This window comes from Schistocerca cancellata, chromosome 11 (genome assembly GCF_023864275.1).
Source record: "Schistocerca cancellata isolate TAMUIC-IGC-003103 chromosome 11, iqSchCanc2.1, whole genome shotgun sequence".
Lineage (NCBI taxonomy): Eukaryota > Metazoa > Arthropoda > Insecta > Orthoptera > Acrididae > Schistocerca > Schistocerca cancellata.
The window spans coordinates 19,731,965-19,755,419 of record NC_064636.1 but is presented as its reverse complement, the minus strand read 5'-3'; the positions used below and the strand labels follow the sequence as shown (position 1 = coordinate 19,755,419).

The window sequence follows — 23,455 nt, the reverse complement described above, 5'->3', positions numbered from 1 at the left end:
CAGAAAGCTATGGCAGGATGAGTTACAGAAAGACGTCTGCCAACTAGGATTCCGTGACAACTGGATCCGAAGCGCACAGGATCGCCGTCTACGGGGGAGCACAGTGAAGTCGGCTCACGATCTACGGGGTCCTCGATCGCCGATCTGATTGATAACAGTAATACATTTGTCCCACTGGTGCTACCACTGTTCAAAACATTTCTTGCAGTAATCTTTATAAATGGCTGACAGCTCCTCCAATGACTTCTTCAATGTTATTCAAATCTGTGTCCTTCCGTGACCTTTTTCGTGCGTGGATATAAGGAAAAGGTCTACGGAGCCAGGTCAGGCAAGTAAGGTGCACGGGATAGTGGAACCACGCCATATTTAGCCAAAAACTGTACAACAGATGGCCGTGTGTGCAGGTGCACTGTCACGGGGGAAGAACCGAACTGTCTGCCACAAATCTTGTCAAAATTCGTCGATCCGAGCTCCGAGGTGACCCACTAATCTCTGACTGTCGATCAATTGTGTGCTGAAGGTTTGTGAACGCAAGGTGTCAAATTTTTCTGGGCCCACCGGTGGATGTCCAGAATGACGTCTGTCGTCAACCGACATGCCACCATTTTCAAACCGAGAAAACCACTCGTACACTCGAGTTTTTCCCATAGTGTCATTTTGGTAAGCTGTTTTAACATTGAAACAGATTCAGCAGCATTTTTACTGAGCAGAAAACAAAATTTCACAGTTGCATGTTGTTCATTTGAGCTTGCCACCATAAAAAATGAAACAAGGAAAAAAGTGCACAAGCAGAAAAAATCACAAACAGGTCTACAACACAGGTGGCACCGAACTGGTAAGGAGTTGCACTGAACATGCCTAGCAGCAGAAATGCGTACTGCACAAGCTCTGTCCACGGCAATGTCATTACTTCTCCTTTTTCTTTTTGGGTACCCCTTCATATATACATCAGAAGAAGGTGAACGGGAGGTACAGGAAAGGGTTGCAGAGCTGAAGATGATAGAAGAACAACAGAGAGCAGTGAAACAGAAAAAAGCCATACAAAATTTGAAACTTCGTGGCAGATTAAAACCGAGACTCGAACACAGGACCTTTCCCTTTTGCAGGCACGTGCTCTACCGACTGAGCTCCCCGAGCACAGCTCACGATCCGTCGTCACTTCACTCGAGCTCTCTTGCAAAACTTATGAGACTACCACTCCTTGAAGGCTGTGGCTAGTGATGTCGGCCGGGAAAATGGTCAGTGAGAAGGACATAGTTTTAAATGCCAAAAATCTGGGCATTTTTTAAAAAAGTACTTTTTGAAAGTTTTTACTACTAACATTAGAAGTTAGTAAATGTTTACATTTAAACATATGTATGCCATTTATTGTCTTTATTACTAAAAATTAAAAGAAAGAAGAGAGAAGCATGTTATTTTCACTAGCATTCCAACTTGCTGTACCAAGGGAGAGCGTATGATACTGACAGCTCCTTGTCATTTACAATGTCCTTTTTATTTTTACCAGTCTTATCTCCCTCTCCCTCTCCCTCCCCCCACCCCACCCCCCCACCCCCTCCAACCTACTCGGCCTACCCCCTGTGACCAGAGGCGAAATATGGGTTCATTACGATAACGCTAAGCGCAAAAAATCATGGGGATATCCCAGCCACGCTTCCACATTCACAGCCAAACCGAATATTCAAAGCTCCAAGATCGTGTTCTTCATTTGGTGGGATGAGCTTGGCGTTGTGTACTATGAGGTGTTAAAACCGAGTGAAACAATCAGAGGTGCTCGTTATCACGCAATTAATGCATCTGGGCAGAGCATTAAAACACAAACGCCCGTAATACAATCAGAGGCACGCTAAAGTGATTTTGCAGCACGACAACCCCACGCTGCAAGAGAGGTCAAAACGTACTTGCAAACATTAAAAAGGTAAGTCCTAACACACCCGCCGTATTCTCCAGACACTGCTCCCTCTGACTATCACCTGTTTAGATCAGTGGCGCGTGGCCTGGCTGAGCGACACTTCCGATCTCGTGAAGAAGTCACAAATTGGATCGATTCATGGTTCGCTTCAAAAGATGAACAATTTTTTCGACACGGGATTCGTTCCCTGCCCAAAAGATGGGAGAAAGTAGTGGCCAGCGATGGAATATACTTTAAATGATACACGGGTAACCAATTTGTTTCATCAAAGCCTCAAATGTTGGGGAAAAACGGCGGAAGCAAAGTTGTACACCTTGTACTACTGAGAAGAAAGACCGAGCATTGTCGGTATAGTTGTTTTATCAGAATAGCACCACTCAATTGCAGAAATATTGCTGCCAAACAGCTGCGAAGAGGCCCCACGTCAATGAGTATGGTAAAGAATGTGATCAAGAAATTTGAAGAAACAAGGGATTTAAGTAGCGCAGCAAGGAGAGGGAGGGGCCTACTCCCACGGCACTTGACGAAGTTGCTGTAGCTACAGCTGACTGCACGGCAAGTGCCACAAATTCTGCAGCCAGTGCTCGAGCTGTGTCATTGGAATTCTCTCTGCCCAGGTCAATAGTTCAAAATATTTTGTGGCACATTTTACACTGGTATCCATACTAGATTCCAAATGTCACAAAAAAAATTTTTTTTTTTTTGGTTGGGTTTAAGGGTGCTCAACTGCTGAGGTCATTAGCGCCCAGTCACTGTTGTTAGAGCACATGGAATCTGGTAAAACTCAAGGGGATGGAGGGGACACCAGAAGGACCTGACAAAGATGCAGATAAAATAAGTAAAAAGATTAAATGTCTTTGGAAAAGCCAGTTAAAGTTATAAAACGCAGAATACAAGCAGCTGCTCGAGCGTCATCAGCTAAAACATCCGGTAAAGTAGATGGCAGGGACAGGACAACACGAAATTGACTAAAACGGGGACACGACAATAAAACATGGCGCACTGTTAATGCCTGACCACAAGGGCACTGCGGGGCTGGGGCACCAGAGAGCAGGTAGCGGTGGCTAAACCGGCAATGCCCAATCCGCAACCTGGTCAGAAGGACCTCCTCGCGCCGAGATGGTCGGGAGGATGTTGTCCAAGCAGTTGGGAGCGGTTTTACTGCCCAGAGCTTGTTTCCTTGGAGGGATGACCAAGCATCCCACCACAACGACACAAGCCTCTTACATACATCCCCACGAACGTCAGATGACGGGACACAATGGGAGGCTGGCCGAGGCAGGAGAACTGCAGCCTTGGCTGCAGCATCCGCAGCCTCATTCCCAGGCACTCCTACATGTCCGGGAACCCACAGAAAGCTGACAGAACCACCATTATCAGCGAAAGAATGGAGGGACTGCTGTATCCGTTGAATCAAGGGATGGACCGGATAGGGAGCTCCAAGGCTCTGAAGAGCACTGAGTGAGTCAGAGCAGAGTACATATGATGAATGGCGTTGGCGGCGGGCATACTGAACGGCCTGATGGAGAGCAAAAAGCTCGGCTGTAAAGCTGGAACATTGGTCGAGGAGCCGGTATTTAAAGGTGGCGGCCCCGACGACAAAGGCACAGCCGACACCATCGTCAGTTTTGTAGCCATCGGTGTAAATAAAGGCGTGACCGGCAAGTCGCGCACGAAGTTCGACAAACCGTGAGCAATACACTGCAGCCGGAGTACCCTCCTTCGGGAGTGAGCTGAGGTCGAGATAAATATGAACCGGAGCCTGGAGCCAAGGTGGTGTCGGGCTCTCACCCTCTCTGACGGTGGTAGGGAGGGCAAAATCCAATTGTCGAAGCAGGCGACGGAAGCGGACTCCGGGGGGCAGCAGGGCAGACACATACAACCCGTACTGACGGTCGAGAGAATCGGCGAAGAAGGACTTGTATGAGGGGTGGTCGGGCATAGACGACAGCCGGCAGGCATACCGACACAGCAGTACGTCGCGCCGGTAGGTCAACGGTAACTCGGCAGCTTCAGCATAAAGACTCTCGACAGGACTAGTGTAGAAGGCTCTGGTCGCAAGACGTATCCCCCGATGGTGGATGGAGTTGAGCCGGCGTAAGAGGGACGGCCGAGCGGACGAGTAGACGAAGCTCCCATAATCCAGCTTCGATCGGACTATGGACCGATACAAGCGAAGCAGGACAGTGCGATCCACTCCCCAAGATGAACCGCTAAGAACTCTGAGGACATTAAGGGAGTGTGTACAACGGGCCGCCAAATAAGAGACGTGTGGAGACCAACACAGTTTCCTGTCCAACGTGAGCCCTAGAAACTTAGTTGTGTCCACGAATGGGAGAACAACGGGACCGAGATGTAAGGATGGCGGAAGGAACGCTTTATATCGCCAAAAGTTGATACAAACCGTCTTTTCTTCAGAGAACCGGAAGCCATTTGCCACGCTCCAGGAGTAGAGGCTGTCTAGACAACGCTGAAGGCAGCGCTCCAGGAGGCATGTTCTCTGGGCACTGCAGTAGATCGCGAAGTCATCGACAAAGAGAGAGCCTGAGACATTAGGTGGAATGCAATCCATAATTGGATTGATTGCGATGGCAAAAAGGGCTACGCTCAAGACGGAGCCCTGAGGCACTCCGTTCTCCTGGAGGAAGACGCCGGACAATACGGAACCCACACGTACCCTAAACTTTCGATCCGTTAAAAAGGAATCAATAAAAAGGGGCAGGCGACCGCGTAGGCCCCACCTGTGCATAGTGCGGAGGATACCTCCTCTCTAACAGGTATCATAAGCCTTCTCCAAGTCGAAGAACACGGCTACCGTTTGGCGCCTTCGCAAAAAGTTGTTCATGATGAATGTCGACAAGGTCACAAGGTGGTCAACAGCGGAGCGGCGGCGACGAAAGCCGCATTGGACATTAGTAAGTAGCTGTCGAGATTCAAGAATCCAGACTAACCGAGCATTAACCATGCGCTCCATCACCTTACAGACACAGCTTGTAAGAGAAATGGGGCGGTAACTAGAAGGAAGGTGTCTATCCTTCCCAGGTTTGGGTATAGGAACAACAACGGCGTCACGCCAACGCATGGGGACTTGACCTTCGGTCCAGACGCGATTGTAGGTACGAAGAAGGAAGCTTTTGCCCGCCGGAGAAAGGTGTGCCAGCATCTGAACGTGAATGGCATCTGGCCCCGGAGCAGAGGACCGGGACAGTGCAAGCGCACGTTCGAGTTCCCGCATAGTAAAGGGGGCATTATAAGTTTCCAGATTCAGCGAGTGGAAGGAGGGTCGCCGAGTCTCTTCTGCCTCTTTCCTGGGAAGGAAGGCAGGATGGTAATGGGCGGAGCTTGAAACCTCCGCGAAAAAGCGGCCAAAGGCGTTGGAGACAGCCACAGGATCAACAAGGACCGCATTACCTGAGGTCAGGCCAGGTACCGAGGAGTGGGCCTTAATGCCCGACAGCCGGCGCAGGCTACCCCAAACGACGGAAGAGGGAGTAAAACTGATAAAGGAGCTGGTGAAAGAGGCCCAACAAGCTTTTTTGTTGTCTTTGATGACTCTATGGCATTGCGCTCGGAGTCGTTTGTATTCAATACAATTCGCCAACGTAGGATGGCGGCGAAAGGTGCGTAAAGCACGTCGTCGAGCACGGATAGCGTCCCTACAAGCCTCGTTCCACCAGGGGACGGAAACGCGACGTGAAGAAGAAGTAGTACGAGGAATGGAACGTTCGGCAGCATTGGTGATAACAGCCGTGAGGTATTCGACCTGACTGTCACAACTGGGAAAATCGTGGTCCGGAAAGGTCGCCAGGGATGAGTAAAGTCCCCAGTCAGCTCTCAGTATGTTCCAGCTCGAAGGACATGGGGATGGGGTGTGGTGCAGGAGACGAACGACACAGGGGAAGTGGTCGCTCGAATAGGTGTCAGAAAGGACATACCACTCGAACCGACGGGCAAGAGTGGTAGAACAGATCGAGAGGTCCAAGTGGGAGTAGGTATGAGTAGAGTCCGAGAGGAAAGTCGGGGCGCCGGTATTGAGGCAGACAAGATTGAGATGGTTGAAGACATCTGCCAAGAGTAAGCCTCTTTGACAGGATGCAGGAGAGCCCCAAAGGGGATGATGGGCATTGAAGTCGCCAAACAATAAAAACGGCGGGGGAAGCTGAACGATCAGGTGCATCATGTCAGCCCGACTAACAGCAGACGACGGTGGAGTGTAGATGGTACAAACTGAAAAAGTAAAAGCAGAAAGAGTAATGCGGACAGCTATTGCTTGGAGTGGGGTGGTCAATGGGATGGGATGGTAATAGACATCGTCCCGAACGAGCAACATGACCCCACCATGAGCTGGGATACCGTCCACAGGGGTGAGGTCATACCGCTCCGAGGTATAGTGGGTAAAGGCAATACGGTCAGTCGGGCGCAACTTGGTTTCCTGGAGTCCAAGGACGAGCGGACAGTGCAGGCGGAGCAGCAGTTTTAATTCCTCCCGATGAGATCGAATACCTCTTATGTTCCAATGAAACAACGCCATCGCTAGTCAAAAAGTTGGGGGAACGAGACGGGGGAAGAGCTGGTCACCTCGACGGCCGCGGAGGGCCAGGTTGCGAGGGAACAACGCTACAACCGACGGGAGGCGGATCCGGTTCCATCGACTGGTCGCCAGCTGCGGCCGCTGTCCCTGGTTGTGTAGGAGGGGCAGCATCATTTGCCGACGAAAGGCCAGCTGAGCGCCTGGCAGCAGAGCGTCCCGGCGAAACTGAGGACGGCCGGGAGCGGCGACTCACGGATGGAGCGTCAGTCGAAACGCGCCGGGGTGGAGAGGGGGATAGAGACTTCTTCTTGGAGGCCATCTTGGAAGGCCGAGGAGGCACAGGGATGGTGGGTTGGACCCGAAGAAGGTCCTCACGCGCGGGGTCCATTTTGGAACGCCGGACCTCGGAAGCTGGGGTCCGGAACGTTTCCCCGATGGACGCCTGAGAAGAGGATCGCTTCTCAGGTGGCATGGGGGGAGAAGGAGGAGGAAGGGTGGCCCCTGGGGCAGAGGGGGTGGGGGCCACGGGGGAGGAGGATTTGGAAGGGAGGGATTTGGGAGGCGGAGGCAGAGCCCCCTGATGGGCGGAGGAGGCGGAGGGGGGACAGGATAGGGGTGAGGATACCGCAGAAGGAGTGGACACAACTGAGGCAAACGAAGTGGTCAATGGCACGGGATGGAGGCGGTCATACTTCTTCCTGGCCTCAGAATAAGAGAGCCGATCCAAAGTTTTGATTTCTTGTATCTTCTTCTCCTTCTGATATGCGGGGCAGTCTGAGGATCTAGGCGAGTGGACGCCAGGACAATTAACGCACCGAGGTGGTGGGGTGCATGTATGTTCCTCACGAAGAGGACGTCCACAATCGCCACAAAGGGGCTCAGCCCCACACCGTGACGACATGTGCCCAAAGCGCAAACACCTAAAACAGCGCATAGGAGGCGGGACGTATGGTCGCCGGACGAAATGCACGCCTCGGCGCTCCAGGTTGGCCCTGAGCTCCTCATCAGATTGTAGCAGGAGGTCACGATGAAAAATAACCCCCTGCGTCCTATTTAGTGCCAGATGTGAGACAATGGAGACTGGGATGTCCCCTAGGCGGTCGCACGCCTGGAGCGCCGCCGACTGTGTGGCAGAGGTGGTCTTGATAAGAACGGCCCCTGAACGCATCTTGCTGAGAGCCTCGATTTCCCCGAAGATGTCCTCAATGTGCTGAACAAAGAACATGGGCTTGGAGGTGGCGAATGTCCCCCCATCGGTTCGAGAACAGACCAAATAGCGGGGGAAGTACTTCGCTCCAAGCCGGCGGGCCTGTCCCTCCTCCCATGGAGTGGCCAAGGGGGAAAGGGCAGGAGAACCAGAACTAGAAACGGTACCTTTTCTTTTGAAAGACTCGGCCGCAGAGCGACCTGATACGTGGTGACGTTTCATCTGCGAAACGTCCGCCCCGATACCACCCACTCCGACCAGGGGCTCTCCCCACGGGCGCCACCCAGCCGCAGCAAGGGCCACCTGGCAGGATGACCATTGCCGGGAGTCCTGATGCCCCAAGGAGACGGGCATCTACTCCTTGGCTGACGTGGGGAGGGTGTTCAGGTATCGGCAGTACGATCCCGGTGTTGTCAGGGGGCTACAACCTAGAGGGTACATGACGACCCCACCACAACGGGCTGGCTACCGTGCTGGATTTCTGGTGCCATAGAAAGTCCATCATAATCGCTGGTGCAGATGGAGATGCACTATGGGCATAACTTGGACAACCCATCAGGCGTTTAGGCCCAATTTGAGGAATAGTGGGTATGGTTACAACGCCGGTGCAATGCTGAGTGCCAAGGTCTGAGTGCACTTAGGACCAGTGGAACACCACGTAAGGTGTCCTTCCCCAAAAGGCTCGTACTTCTGTAGTATTTTGAAAAATGGAGGTCAAACCCCAAGGGGGACCATCACATGGAAGGCCGAAACGGTTGAAAATGTCACAAAATGAAGCCCCAAGATAGGCTACAACAATGAGACTTTGCCCTTCATTTTTTGGCACGCATACGGCCGTTCTACTCTGCCGTACGTTGTGCAGGAACATCCACTGCACTCGGCTTATGCGACTGTGTGGTGTGCTTTCACAAGCTCCTTCGTTCTCGGTCCATTTTCCTTCAATGAGATGACACCTCTTCGGCCCGTCAGGTGTACGGTGACACCTGCAAGATACACTCCTGGAAATGGAAAAAAAAACACATTGACACCGGTGTGTCAGACCCACCATACTTGCTCTGGACACTGCGAGAGGGCTGTACAAGCAATGATCACACGCACGGCACAGCGGACACACCAGGAACCGCGGTGTTGGCCGTCGAATGGTGCTAGCTGCGCAGCATTTGTGCACCGCCGCCGTCAGTGTCAGCCAGTTTGCCGTGGCATACGGAGCTCCATCGCAGTCTTTAACACTGGTAGCATGCCGCGACAGCGTGGACGTGAACCGTATGTGCAGTTGACGGACTTTGAGCGAGGGCGTATAGTGGGCATGCGGGAGGCCAGGTGGACGTACCGCCGAATTGCTCAACATGTGGGGCGTGAGGTCTCCACAGTACATCGATGTTGTCGCCAGTGGTCGGCGGAAGGTGCACGTGCCCGTCGACCTGGGACCGCACCGCAGCGACGCACGGATGCACGCCGAGACCGTAGGATCCTACGCAGTGCCGTAGGGGACCGCACCGCCACTTCCCAGCAAATTAGGGACACTGTTGCTCCTGGGGTATCGGCAAGGACCATTCGCAACCGTCTCCATGAAGCTGGGCTACGGTCCCGCACACCGTTAGGCCGTCTCCCGCTCACGCCCCAACATCGTGCAGCCCGCCTCCAGTGGTGTCGCGACAGGCGTGAATGGAGGGACGAATGGAGACGTGTCGTTTTCAGCGATGAGAGTCGCTTCTGCCTTGGTGCCAATGATGGTCGTATGCGTGTTTGGCGCCGTGCAGGTGAGCGCCACAATCAGGACTGCATACAACCGAGGCACACAGGGCCAACACCCGGCATCATGGTGTGGGGAGCGATCTCCTACACTGGCCGTACACCACTGGTGATCGTCGAGGGGACACTGAATACTGCACGGTACATCCAAACCGTCATCGAACCCATCGTTCTACCATTCCTAGACCGGCAAGGGAACTTGCTGTTCCAACAGGACAATGCACGTCCGCATGTATCCCGTGCCACCCAACGTGCTCTAGAAGGTGTAGGTCAACTACCCTGGCCGGCAAGATCTCCGGATCTGTCCCCCATTGAGCATGTTTGGGACTGGATGAAGCGTCGTCTCACGCGGTCTGCACGTCCAGCACGAACGCTGGTCCAACTGAGGCGCCAGGTGGAAATGGCATGGCAAGCCGTTCCACAGGACTACATCCAGCATCTCTACGATCGTCTCCATGGGAGAATAGCAGCCTGCATTGCTGCGAAAGGTGGATATACACTGTACTAGTGCCGACATTGTGCATGCTCTGTTGCCTGTGTCTATGTGCCTGTGGTTCTGTCAGTGTGATCATGTGATGTATCTGACCCCAGGAATGTGTCAATAAAGTTTCCCCTTCCTGGGACAATGAATTCACGGTGTTCTTATTTCAATTTCCAGGAGTGTATAAGGACCTTCTCGTGCAACACACAATTCCAGCTTTGCAGGAACACAACTATCTCCACACCACTATTTCATGCAGGTCGGGGGGAGACCACCTGTCACTCGCCAGGCGAAAGATGTGCTTTGAGAAACCTTCGCTAATGACAACATCGTCACTAGGCAATTTCGAGACGTGTGGCCTTCCACATCCTCCAACCTAAATCCGTGTAACTTCTGGCTGTGGGGATATCTGAAAGATCGTGTCCATTAGAGACGTATCTGGACTCTTCCTGATCTGAAGGATAGCATACGAGTACATACTGCTCTGTTTACACTAGATATGCTGTGAGCAAATGTCAAAAGTGGTGTATTACGGATGCAGAAACGTGCTGAGTCGGGAGACCATACTTTTTTTAACATATCCAAATAAATGTACTGGAATCACGATTATGTGTTTGATCATTCCTATCCTTTTCCTGCGCCCATACTACATTCTCACTGCTTACCTGGTGGCACAAAGAGGAACTTTTATTTGTTTTTTCAACATAATCCACAAGCACACCTGTTAATGAACATATCTACAATGTATAGAGACCCCGCTGCAGCATTTTGAATACCATCGGTTTAATTATAACCACCAGGTACATACGATGCTGTGTTCCAGACATACGAGAGTTGTCGGAAAAGTTCTCAGCCTCACCCACACATCACAGCACTATCTGTGTGATTTCTCCCCTTCCACATGTCAGTGGACACCGTGTAAAACTGCAAGTCATTCCTGACAGCAGCTGACAGTAGGCAACCTATTTAAACAGTTGTGGTGTGTGTGGTGTTGGACATGGGAAAAAATAGAGTATCATGCAGTGATTAAACTCTCCATAAAAGGAAGTTTAACACCAACCACAATTCATTTGCAGCTTGGTACCTCTTCCACCTTCATACAATGTAGGCTTTCACAGGCAGTGTTATCTTCAGTTGAAACTTCAGGGTGGAAATTTTATACATCGACCACGGCCTCTTGGCCCGGAAGTTTCAACTGAAGTCTTCACCTTCAATTCCCACGGTGAAGAAATGAGTGTCAGAGTTTAAATTTGATTGTGAAAGCATCCGAGACGATACACGCAAAGGTTGTTCAAATTGTGCAAGTACACTGGAAATTGACAAAGTGCATAAGTGAAGATGGTATCTGTTCTAACCGACATGTCCCAAAGAAAAGATACCATTGGTGACCACGCAGCTCTCTTAGAATGAAATGATAATTAAATCAAGACACTAAGCTGTCGACAGGCGTCGATATACATCAATGGGGACAGTTGAAAATGTGTTCCCTGACCGGGACTCGAACCCGGGATCTCCCGCTTACGTGGCAGACGCTCTATCCATCTGAGCCGCCGAGGGCACAGAGGATAGTGCGACTGCAGGGATTTATCCATTGCACGCTCCCCGTGAGACCCACATTCCCAATGGGCAGGGGCACTACGAATATAGTGTGTGGACATTAAGTTCGGAATGTGGGTCTCACGGGGAGCGTGCAATGGATAAATCCCTGCAGTTGCTCTATCCTCTGTGCCCTCAATTGCTCAGACGGATAGAGCGTCCGCCACGTAAGCAGGAGATACCGGGTTCGAGCCCCGGTCAGGGCACACATTTTCAACTGTCCCCGTTAATGTAAATGAACGCCTGGCTGGCTGTGTGCGCAGCCGCCATCTTGTTGCGCAAGGCGGGTGACCTTGAAACGGACTTAGTCGCTGACGAGGCTGCCGCGCAGGATCACGCTCAGTTTTAACTAAGCGCGATCCGCTGCTAAAGAGTATTTCCGGTGCGGCCACGCCCTTCTGCTTCGCGCTGATTGGCTGCCGGGGCACTCTTATCAACCGCTACATCCGCTGGGGGCCCAGTCTCGCTCGTGAGAACACAGTTTGCCCATTCGACCCGAGGCAGCCACACAGTACACATCATTACGAGTACTATTAGTGGCGTATTGTGACCGTTCTTTGTACACGTATCAGTATGTTCTTGTTTTTAATTATCATTTCAAAGTGCATACGATATTGGAAGATCACTGTATAACAGTCCATGAAATTACACTACTGGCCATTAAAATTGCTACACCAAGAAGAAATGCAGATGATAAACGGGTATTCATCGGAAAAATATATTATACTAGAACTGACATGTGATTACATTTACATGCAATTTGGATGGATAGATCCTGAGAAATCAGTACCCAGAACAACCACCTCTGGCTGTAATAACAGCCTCGATACGCCTGTGCATCGAGTCAAACAGAGCTCGGATGGCGTGTACAGGTACAGCTGCCCACGCAGCTTCAACACGATACCACATTTCATCAAGAGTAGTGACTGGCGTATTGTGATGAGCCAGTTGCTCGGCCACCATTGACCAGACGTTTTCAACTGGTGAGACATCTGGAGAATATGCTGGCCAGGGCAGCAGTCGAACATTTTCTGTATCCAGAAAGACCCATACAGGACATGAAACATGCGGTCATGCATTGTCCTGCTGAAATGTAGGGTTTCGCAGGGATCGAATGTAGGTAGAACCACGGGTCGTAACACATCTGAAATGTAACGTCCACTGCTCAAAGTGCAATCAACGTCAACAAGAGGTGACCGAGACGTGCAACCGATGGCACCCCATACCATCACACCGGGTGATAGGCCAGCAGGGCAATGACGAATACACGTTTCCAATGTGCATTCACCGCGATGTCACCAAACAAAAAGTGATGCTGTAAACAGAACCCAGATTCATCCGAAAAAATGACGTTTTGCCATTCTTGCACCATTCGTCGTCGAGTACACCATCGAAGGCGCTCCTGTCTGTGATGCAGTGTCAAGGGTAACCGCAGCCACGGTCTACGAGCTGATAGTCCGTGCTGCTGCAAATGTCGTCCAACTGTTCGTGCAGATGGTTGTCGTTTTGCAAACGTCCCTACAGCCGTGCGGATAAGACGCCTGTCATCTTGACTGCTAGTGATACAAGGCTGTTGGGATCCAGCACGGCATTCCGTATTACCCTCCTGAACCCACCGATTCGATATCCTGCTAACAGTCATCGGATCTCGAATGACGCGAGCAGCAGTGTCACGATACGATAAACCGCAATCGCGATATGCTACAATCCGACCTTTATCAAAGTTGGAAACGTGATGGTACGCATTTCTCCTCCTTACACGAGGCATCACAACAATGTTTCACCGGGCAACGCCGGTCAACTGCTGTTTGTGTATGAGAAATCGGTTGGAAACTTTCCTCAAGTCAGTACATTGTAGGTGTCGCCAGCGGTGCCAACCTCGTGTGAATGCTCTGAAAAGCTAATCATTTGCATATCACAGCATCTTCTTCCTGTCGGTTAAATTTCGCGTCTTTAGTACGTCATCTTTGCGGTGTAGCAATTTTAATGGCAAGTAGTGTACTAACGCTCTAGGGGTATCTTAAGAATAAGTTGGTCACATCTTGCACTAGGAACTGAAAACGAGAAAGCTCTGTGCAAGATGGGTGCCACGGGTGCTCACTGCAGATCACAAACACATTCAAACGGCACTTTTCAAAAAGTGCTTGGTGCATTTTAAGAAAAACAGAAGTAACTTTTTGTGCCAATATGTGACGTAGATCAAATTTAGATTCAACACTACACACCCACCTCCAAACAGCAGTCTACGCAGTGGACGGAAGCTGGTTCTGCAACTCCAAAGAATGCGAGGACAGTGCCAGCAGCTGGAAAGATCACGGTGTCTGTTTTGGGATGCAAATGGAATTCCGTCGACTGACTATCTCGAGATAGGTAAAACCGTAACTGCAGAATACTACTCTCAACTTTTAACAAAACTCGGCTGAAGCATTTCTGGAAACAGGGCCATCTTAAACAAGAAATAATGTCATCTTGCATCAGGACCGGCACCTGCCCAAGAAAGTGTCTCGGCAAAGGGGAAATTTAGGATTTCCAGTAAACAAGGCTGGAACATCTGCCCTATTCCCCAGATTTGGCTCCCTCAGACTTCCAACTATTCTCAACACTGAAGAAATTCCTCTCCAGTTGGCACTTTCCGTCCGACGGAGAAGCCATTGCAGCCGTAGATGGGTACTTTGCAGCAATTCCGGAGGAACATTACACAGAGGAGAAATGGCATTCTAATACTGCCAGGTCAAATGTATCAATATAAGAGCAGATAACGTTAAAAAATAAAAATTCTTTGAAAGCATAAAGTGTCATTTGCACTACCGAGCTGGGAACTTTTCAGACCACCTTCGTAAATCCTCAAATTACGGGCTACATTTAGTATTAGCAGACCCCTATCAGTGACGAATTCTTTCTTTGCCTGTGCTGGTCTCATTTATGTCCTCCTTACTACAACTGCTGCAAATTATTTTGCTTCCAAGATAGTACCATTCCTTCTAGTTACTACTTCGTGGGCTCAGTTTTGATGTTAAGTTTGTCACTAATCTCATTTCCGGTTCTACTCATTACTACCGTCCTTCCCCGATTTTCTCTCCGTCCGTATCCCGTGCTCATCCCAGTGGACAGCGGCATCGACACTTGACGTAACACTTCGAGGTTCTGCCAAACCTGGGCAGGTGTCCTTTCGCGATGTGTGCAGCCAGCGCGGTGTTCCCCGACAGCAGCACGTGGCAGTGAGGGCAGGTCACCTGCTTCCGCATCGAGTAGATGGCAGACATTTTCAGCGCCGGGGCTGCAGCGTCCGCACCGAAAGAGCCGCCGCCGCCGTAGACGTCACCTGCCAGCCGACGAAGCCGCCAGGATGCTCAGTGGTCGGAGGCCCCGACAACAGCGGCTTCGACTGTGTACAGAAACAGAAACAGAGAAATTAAAGTGAGAAACACTGATTCTACTTCCTAAGAAATTGTAACGGAAGTTACAAACGCACGGACCAACCAGAGTAATATTATCACCACCTACGTGGAATGAGACAGGCGAAATACCCTCAGACTTCAAGAAGAATATAATAATTCCAATCCCAAAGGAAGCAGGTGCTGACAGATGTGAAAATTACCGAACAACCAGTTTAATAAGACACGGATGCAAAATACTAAGGCGAATTCTTTACAGACAAATGGGAAAACTGGTAGAAGCCGACCTCGGGGAAGATCAGGTTGGATTCCGTAGAAATATTGGAACACGTGAGGCAATACGGACCCTACGACTTATCTTAGAGAATAGATTAAGGAAAGGCAAACCTACGTTTCTAGCATTTGTAGACTTGCAGAAAGCTTTTGACAATGTTGACAGGAATACTCTCCTTCAAATTCTGAAGGTGGCAGAGGTAAAATACAGGGAGTGAAAAGCTATTTACAATTTGTACAGAAACCAGATGGCAGAGTCGAGGGACATGAAAGGGAAGCAGTGGTTGGGAAGGGAGTGAGACAGGGTTGTAGCCTCTCCCCGATGCTATTCAATCTGTATATTGCGCAAGCAGTAAAGGAAACAAAAGGAAAATTCGGAGTAGGTATTAAAATCCATGGAAAAGAAATAAAAATTTGAGGTTCGCCGATGACATTGTAATTCTGTCGGAGACAGCAAAGGACTTGGAAGAGCAGTTGAACGGAATGGACAGTGTCTTGAAAGGAGGATATAAGATGAACATCAACAAAAGCAAAACGAGGATAATTGAATGTAGTCGAATTAAGTCGGGTGATGCTGAGGGAATTAGATTAGGAAATGAGACACTTAAACTAGTAAAGGAGTTTTGCTATTTGGGGGGCAAAATAACTGATGATGGTCGAAGTAGAGAGGATATAAAATGTAGACATGGCACGGTAAAGAGGAAAAGTGAGGAATTTAATGTTCTGTGGTGGTAAAGAGAACATTTGCAAGGTATTCTACCCGATTGTCACATCTGGGGAAATGTTCGTCAAAAGTTGCCAGGGAGGAGTAAAGACTCCAGTCGACCATAGAAGACTGCCATTTGGGTGTGCCAGTCGGTGGGGTAGGAGTCAGCAAACAGGTAGCACATGGGAAATGGTCACTCGAGTATGTTTCAGAGAGAATGGACCACTCCAAGACAATGGGGAAACTACGCAGTGCAAATGGAGAGGTCCAAATGGGAATAGTGTGCACGGAGTCTGAACAGAATGTTGATGCTCCCGCACTAAGGCAGATGAGGTTAAGTTAATTGAGAAGGTCAGCTAAGAGGGCACCTCTCTGACGGGTTCTGGGAGAATCCCAAAGGTGATGGTGTGCATTAAAGTCACCGAGCAGCAGAAAAGGGTGAGGGAGTTGTTCAATAGCCTGGAGGAAGTATGCCCCGGTGACCCTAAATGACGGAGGTATGGAAATGGTATAAAGAGAAAAGGTCAAGCGAGGAAGGAAAATGCAGACGAGATGGAATGCTGTCCTCAGGGGCGTGAAGGTCAAAGTGAACCGGGAAGAAATGTGAGAGCAGAGCCGTCACAAGGACGCAACTTTGTTTCCCGGAGGCAGAAAACAAGAGGATGCCGGGATTCCAATAGCAGCTATTAAGTCCCGTTTGCTGGATCGAAGGTCACGAATGTCCCATCACAGGGGAGTTATGACGAAGAAAGGGGAGGAGGGAAAAAAAGAAGGGGTGTCACCTCGGTGGCTGCCGACTACCAGTCTCCGAAGACACACTGCTAGAGGGCGCAGAGGCCGGAGAATCCTGCTCCGCGACATCTACAGAGGCGTCGGCAATCCCCTGCTGTCAGTGCGTGGAGTCCGGGGCAGAAAAACGGTCGGCGGTGCGCATCGGTGACACGGAGGTAAGTCGGGCGAGGGTATCGCGTGGCAACACCGTCGACGAGGATCTCAGAGTAGGTGAAGATGACTGTTTTCCTCTGTTCGATTTCTCGGAGTCCTTCCGGTCGGCAGAGGAAGACTCGTATGTTTGGTGGCTAGAGGGATGTAAGAACTCTTCGCAGGAGTATTCCTTCCGTCCTTCCTGGCCTACTGGTCGAGTAGCAGGTGACTTCTCCCCACGAGGCAAAACTTTCGTGGCTCGTTTTACGGGGAGTATACGGGGATGCTAACACGACACAGAGTGATTTTATAACCGCGGTTCTGAATTTGAGGTCGCACGTCTGTGTGGCCACGTCGTTCGTGGGGCGAGACGTTACGAGAACAGCACTGAGTGCCGGATGGTAGGTCACCTGATCTCGTAGACGGCCCACTCGTCAGGATATAAGTGACAATCTCGGTAAGAGGCAGTATGGTCGTCACTGCAATTGATACAGTGGGCAGGAGGAGGCAGACAATTGCTCTCGTGAGCATCCCTACCACAGGTTACACATTTGGACTGGTGTCAACAGGACATCCGCACGTGGTAACAACGACACTGGTAGTGGCACATAGGTCTCTGAATGTACGGTCGGACTATAATAACTTCAAGCCTGCTTTGATCGTGGACGGAAGCACCACTCTATCAAAAGTGAAAAAAAGAGTGCGTGTGGGCACTAAGGATTCGTCTATCTTTTTCATCGTCTGATGGACTGCTACAACATCCTCATCAGAGAGGTACGTTCGGATTTCTGCCTCGGTCAAACAAGCAGCCTAGCATAAATAATACTACGGGACGAATTCAGCGTTCGATGGGCCACGACACGAACAGGATATCTGTGGAGGAGTGAAGCTGGAAGCAGTCGTGCTTGAGAATCAGAAGTAGTCTCCAAAAGCAAAGTGCCATTGCGTAAACGAGAGCAGGATTTTAAAGGGCCAGCAACTGCATCAACACCTTTCCGAATAATAAACCGATTTATTGTAGCAAAGGACTGACAGTCTTCAGTATGTCAAACCAAGAGGAACTGTGGTGCAGCTGAATCGTTAGCCTCATACCGTTTACGTTTAGGCTCACTGCGAGAAAATTCCCCAGCATCTCTGATGACACAGTTCTTCCAACTGCCCCCCCCCCCCCCTCCCCCCTCAAGAGGGGGCACACCCGCCTTAGGTGACTGTTCAAACCTCAGGTCACACCTCCCAAACACCCGATAAAGGGACCGATCGGCAATTTGGAAAAGTATTAGCGCAGACAATCACCCCTCCCTGGGGCTGGGCTGTACCAGGAGGTATGTGGCAACCCTGCCAGTCGACCTGGGGCTGGGAATTACATGTTACACAGTCACCTGTCATGTGTCAGATGTCAGCCAGCCATCAGGAGAACACAGGGAGGGAGAAGAAAAAGAGAAAGCTCAAATTCCAAAGGGGAGGGAGGACAGGAGAAGGGGAATGAAGAAAGAAAAAGAAACGAAACATAGTTCTAATATTGGCTACTGAAAATGCCGAACATATGGCCGGAAATATCCCAGACGTGTTCCCCAAGGGAGGAGAAAAAGAACAGCAAGAAGATAGACAAGCAGCACGGAAGAGAGAAAATGCTACAAAGGCTGGGACCCTGAGGTAGCCAAGCACGAATCTGCCAAAGAGCAGCAAGCACCCTGGGGGACGGTGGTGGGAGGTGGGGAGGGGGGGGGGTGATATCCCATTTGAAAATCATTATGGACAAACTGTTTTCGCTCTAAGTCCAGTTATTCTAAATAAATACTAGTGCTATTGCTATTATTGCAAATAGGTATTAGATGAAAGTCTGAGTGAGTGGCTGGTAATTTCAGGTAATTCATGCAATTCTGTGGGTTATTTAGTTAATTGGACCCGGCAACAATGTTTCAACCATCATTCAAATCTATGCGATTGAGTGAGAAGCAACATAACCTCGTCTCTGTGTTCTTTGCAGTGTTATAGATAATAGACTGTTGAACAGTTGCAAGATGGTCAAGAAAAAAAACGACTTGTTTGGAACTTATTCATTTTAAAAGTCAAAGGAGTATCCTGTCAATATTGTTTTAAGGAATGCAAACTGTCCTAGTCCAACAAAATGGGGAATTGTATCAAAAAGTGTCTCAAGTGCCCTTAGATCTTGAAAAAAATGCTTGAGTTAGCTACAGTGCTTGATAACTTTTTAATTATTTTGCTGTAGTATAGTATAAGTAAAAATATTATCTGTAACAAGCTAGCTACTTAACATAAAATATAATTTATATCAAAAATTACTTTTAAAGTTGAGTGACATTTTCTTTTTTTAAATTATGTACTACCCAAAGAATTGACCTCATTGAAGCTCAACAACACCAGCCCCGGTGGAGCAGTACGAAATGCAGAAGTCGTCTGCATACAGAGAAGGTGAGATGAACTGCCCTACAGCTGCTGCTAGACCATTAATGGCCACTAAAAATAAACACACACTCAATACAAAGCCCTGCGGGACCCCCATTCTTCTGGATATGGGGGGAACTATGGGAGGCACCAACTTGGGACACAGATAGTATGAAGCAACAGGAAATTGTGGATAAAAATCAGGAGTGGGCCTCCAAGACCCCACCCGTATAATGCAGCAAGGATATGATGTCGCCAGGTCGTGTCGTACACTTTTCGTAAGTAACAAGAAAAAGACGGCAACAAGGTGTTGGCATCTGGAAAAGGCTGTTCAGATGGGAGACTCGAGGGACCCAAGATCATCAGTGGTAGAGCAACCCTGGCACCCAACCCAACCACCGACACACCTCACGTTCCGGCAGCTTACACAGAACGTCGGTGAGGCTGATGGGCCGATAGCTATCCACACTGACCACGTTCTTACCAGGTTTAAGCACTGGAACGACGGTGCTTCCCACCACTGCGACGGAAAGACATCATTGCACCAGATCCGGTTGAAGATGATAAGGAGATGTCGCTTGTAGTCAGATGAGAAATGATTGATCATCTGACTGGATCCTATCTGGCCCAGGAGCTGTGTCGGGGGCATACAGACATACATACAAAGAGGATGCACACAGAAGTAAAGAGGTGTATAGTATTTGGTTTGAATCTGGCACAGTACTTACAGTACAATATGTTTGGCTTCCCTCTGACAACCATGCCTCCATCCTTGCTACCCTCCCGGTTTACCTTTCCCTGTTACTTCATAACCTGGGTTGTGAGTAACTGAATTCACTTTCCCTTCTTCCCCTTTTTTCCTCTCTCTCTCCTCCCTGATGAAGGAACAAAGTTCCGAAAGCTATGAATGTAAATTTTCTGTTCTGTTTTGTGTATCTATCGGCTGTACTGAGCTGAGGTAAGTATTGGCCAGCCCCTCTATCTCTTTGTTAGTATTAGTAACAAACATGAAACTCTTAATTCTAAATGAAAGTACATTGAAGGAATTCCGTTTAAAAAAAAAAGAGAAGAATGGTCTGCTATGAAGCTCGTGGTCACCATTCAATCAAGTTGCTACTGGACTGCATCATCAAAAGATCAGTGTGCAGTTCCCATATCCCAAGTACTGCTCGTTGGGTCATCCTCGTCTGTGTACAAATTCAGCTCAGCTGTACAAGTTCAATGAATAGCATATGAAGAAAAAGAACTCTTTAACACTATGTTGCTGATTGTTACATTGTAGACAATCTTAATTAATAGAAAGCTGTGAAGAAGTAAAATTATGACAGAAGACAATTTCTGAATAATACCATAAAAAAGAAAAATGGATATAAATATCTTATACCTTGTTTTTGTTATCAAATGCTTTCGAACAAAGTTATGAATTTTTTCCCACTCACTTATAATGTTGTAAAGTAATTATTTTTATTCTGAATTAACAGTTTTGTATGACATTTACTTAAATACTTAAACTGATCACTGATTGTAAGTGTCCACGACTTTATGACCTTTTCAGAGTAGAGCTAGGTCTACCTAAAAAAATTCTCACACTTTGTGCAGACAAGCGTTGCCCTAAGAAAAATGACCATGTTTATAATGTACCATGAAATGTTTAGAACCTTTAGGATGGTGGTTTTGGAGAAAATAACTTCTAAATAACCAAAAAATTTCAGAACATTTCATCTTTATGTACAAATATTTTGACAGTTTAAGAATTTCATGTATTAATTTCATAGCTGACAGTTAGCAGTCCGGGTTTACAGAAGTGTCCGATTCCACCCGTCTGCTTCGACCCGACATCAACAACATGGTGGAAATGGCCATTCTAAGCATCTCCAATATGCCGCCTGTGATATCACTACATACACATGGCAACAACCACAAAAATACGAATAAGACAATAACATCCCCCTCCAAAACATACAATCAAACTAATGGGACAACCGAGGGATATTGGGGGTTTTAGGGTGGGGATAACCTAAATATAACAGTAAAATAAATAAAAATAAAAAGTAACACACCATGATCCCAAAACATACAAGAAGACGAACCAAACAAAAATAATTACAAAATCTACAGGAATCAGATACTTCCCTTGACCTATACAGGTAAACGGCAGCTGATTATACCAAAACACCAACGCCTACAGCAAAAACTATGGAAATTGGAATCAGACATTTCTCTTGACCACAGCTGGCTGTACCAAAACACCTATACGTACACATAAAAATACGAAAATTGGAATCAGTCACTTCCCTTGACCAACAAAACCACACCACCTCAAAAATTTATACATCCCTATGTAAATTAAAGCACATTCAATACACAAAACATTACAACTTGAGAAAAATAGACCCAAAAAGCAATTACTTACCACCAACAAATTTCAGTCAGCCAACACACACACACACACACACACACACACACACACACACACACACACACACACACACACACACACAGAGAGAGAGAGAGAGAGAGAGGGGGGGGGGGGGGGGGAGGGAGGGGGGGAGGACACCATCAAATACAACAAGGCGACATCTGCAAACACAACCAACTCAAACTCAACTCCGCGTCGTAATGACGGCGCACACCACGACACCCTTACGTCATGGCTCAAAACAGACGGATAGAATCTATCTGACGCTTTCGGTGACCCAGCAGTCCTTCCACTATATTATTTCTGAAGACAGTTAACATCCTGTGATTATTCATATTTTCAAAATATAATTTTGAAATTCACAAAAAGTTACAAATTCTCATGGTTAAAAAAAGCTCAGAAGTATGTATGTATTAATCATGACACACAGTAATGAGAACAAGGTATTTATTGAAAATAAATTCAGATCGCTATCAATTCTGGTTTCTTTAATGCAATTTTCCCTTTTGTTGTGGCATTTTCACAAATAATCTGATTTAGAGAGGTTTGCAGCATTTTAACAAATCATCAGAAAATCAAAATATAGTATTTTTGGAGGGGTATCATGTGCAGCTTCAACATATATTTTGCTCAGCAAACTTTGAAATAGTGATGTCACACATTCACTCTTGATGTGTATCATCTGACATGAAATTGCCCAGGGACGCTTTATATGTAAAAGGGATACTCAAAGATGCCAAATGAATAATTGTGCATCCAACCCCAAAAATACTGCAGCAAATGCAGTCACATCATGCGTGAATCTTTTGAGATATTGTAGACAAATTTTGTATTTTGAAAGTAACATATACACAAGTGAAATTATTTATGTGAAAAGCTTTTTGTGGTTTTAAAATGGCTCTATGTTCAACAATATTAGAAACAGCAACGGAATAATCAAAAACTGAATTTTTTTAAGTGCTGAAATTCTTCATGTCGAGTCCCAACATTATCAAATGAGGACAAGCCATTCTTTCAATCTAAGAGGGGAAATCAAATAAATGTGATGAGGTTTTGTTAAAATGGTTCATAAAAGATAACATTAATTTATAGCACAAAGTTAAATGTAAAACAATTTGGGGATTAACAGGTTAAAGAAGTCGTATGTATTATCTTGGCAATAACCAGAGGATTTCGCTACAAGGAGGTTGTTAATGTAACTGATGCATTTAGAAATATGGCCTACAACATGTCCTTAAAAATGTGTTTCTTCTACAGCCATTTGGATTTCTTTCCAAACAACCTGGTATGACAATGATCAATATGACACAAATACCAATGCAAATGAACTCAAATAGATTAAAACAGACCTAAGCTGCAACATACAAACTAAATTCATGTTCAGAAGGACAAATAAATATGTCATCCTGTATTTTTTTGCTCATAAGTTTGAAGATACAAATGAAAAATTGATCATAGCAACTGTTGTAGTTAGATGCAATGCATAACTTTTTTTCTGTATAAAGTATGGAAAAATTAATGTACCTCTTTCTCAAAAATATTACTTGATGTTGCATTTCACTTTACCACCAAGCCAGTCATGTAAATGTAACCTAGTTGTTACATTAGAAAGACAAATTCTGCACTGTAATGCAATGCCCTTTGAAAATAGTTGATTACAAACTGTTTAAGTATTAGTTTACAAATGCACATCACAGAAGTGGAACTACAGCCTGAAATGACATAAATCATTCAACATTCATAAAGTTATAAAATGTGACAATGACTATTTCTAACAGCTGGAAATCTAATGCCACCACATAACTTTTACACTGACAAATAGTAAACTTATTAATAAATTAAAAGGCAAGTAC

The 23,455-nt window shown here is 47.6% G+C and overlaps 1 protein-coding gene across 1 annotated transcript in view; it reads right to left on the bottom strand.

The window, feature by feature from the left end:
* The window catches only part of LOC126108839 (uncharacterized), a 220,226-nt gene that overhangs the window by 195,448 nt on the left and 1,323 nt on the right, over nt 1-23,455 (bottom strand). The window contains exon 2 of the mRNA XM_049914202.1: nt 14,633-14,864. Within this exon, the coding sequence (XP_049770159.1) occupies nt 14,633-14,742 (110 nt within the window). The 5' untranslated portion in view covers nt 14,743-14,864. The remainder of the gene's footprint in view (nt 1-14,632; nt 14,865-23,455) is intronic.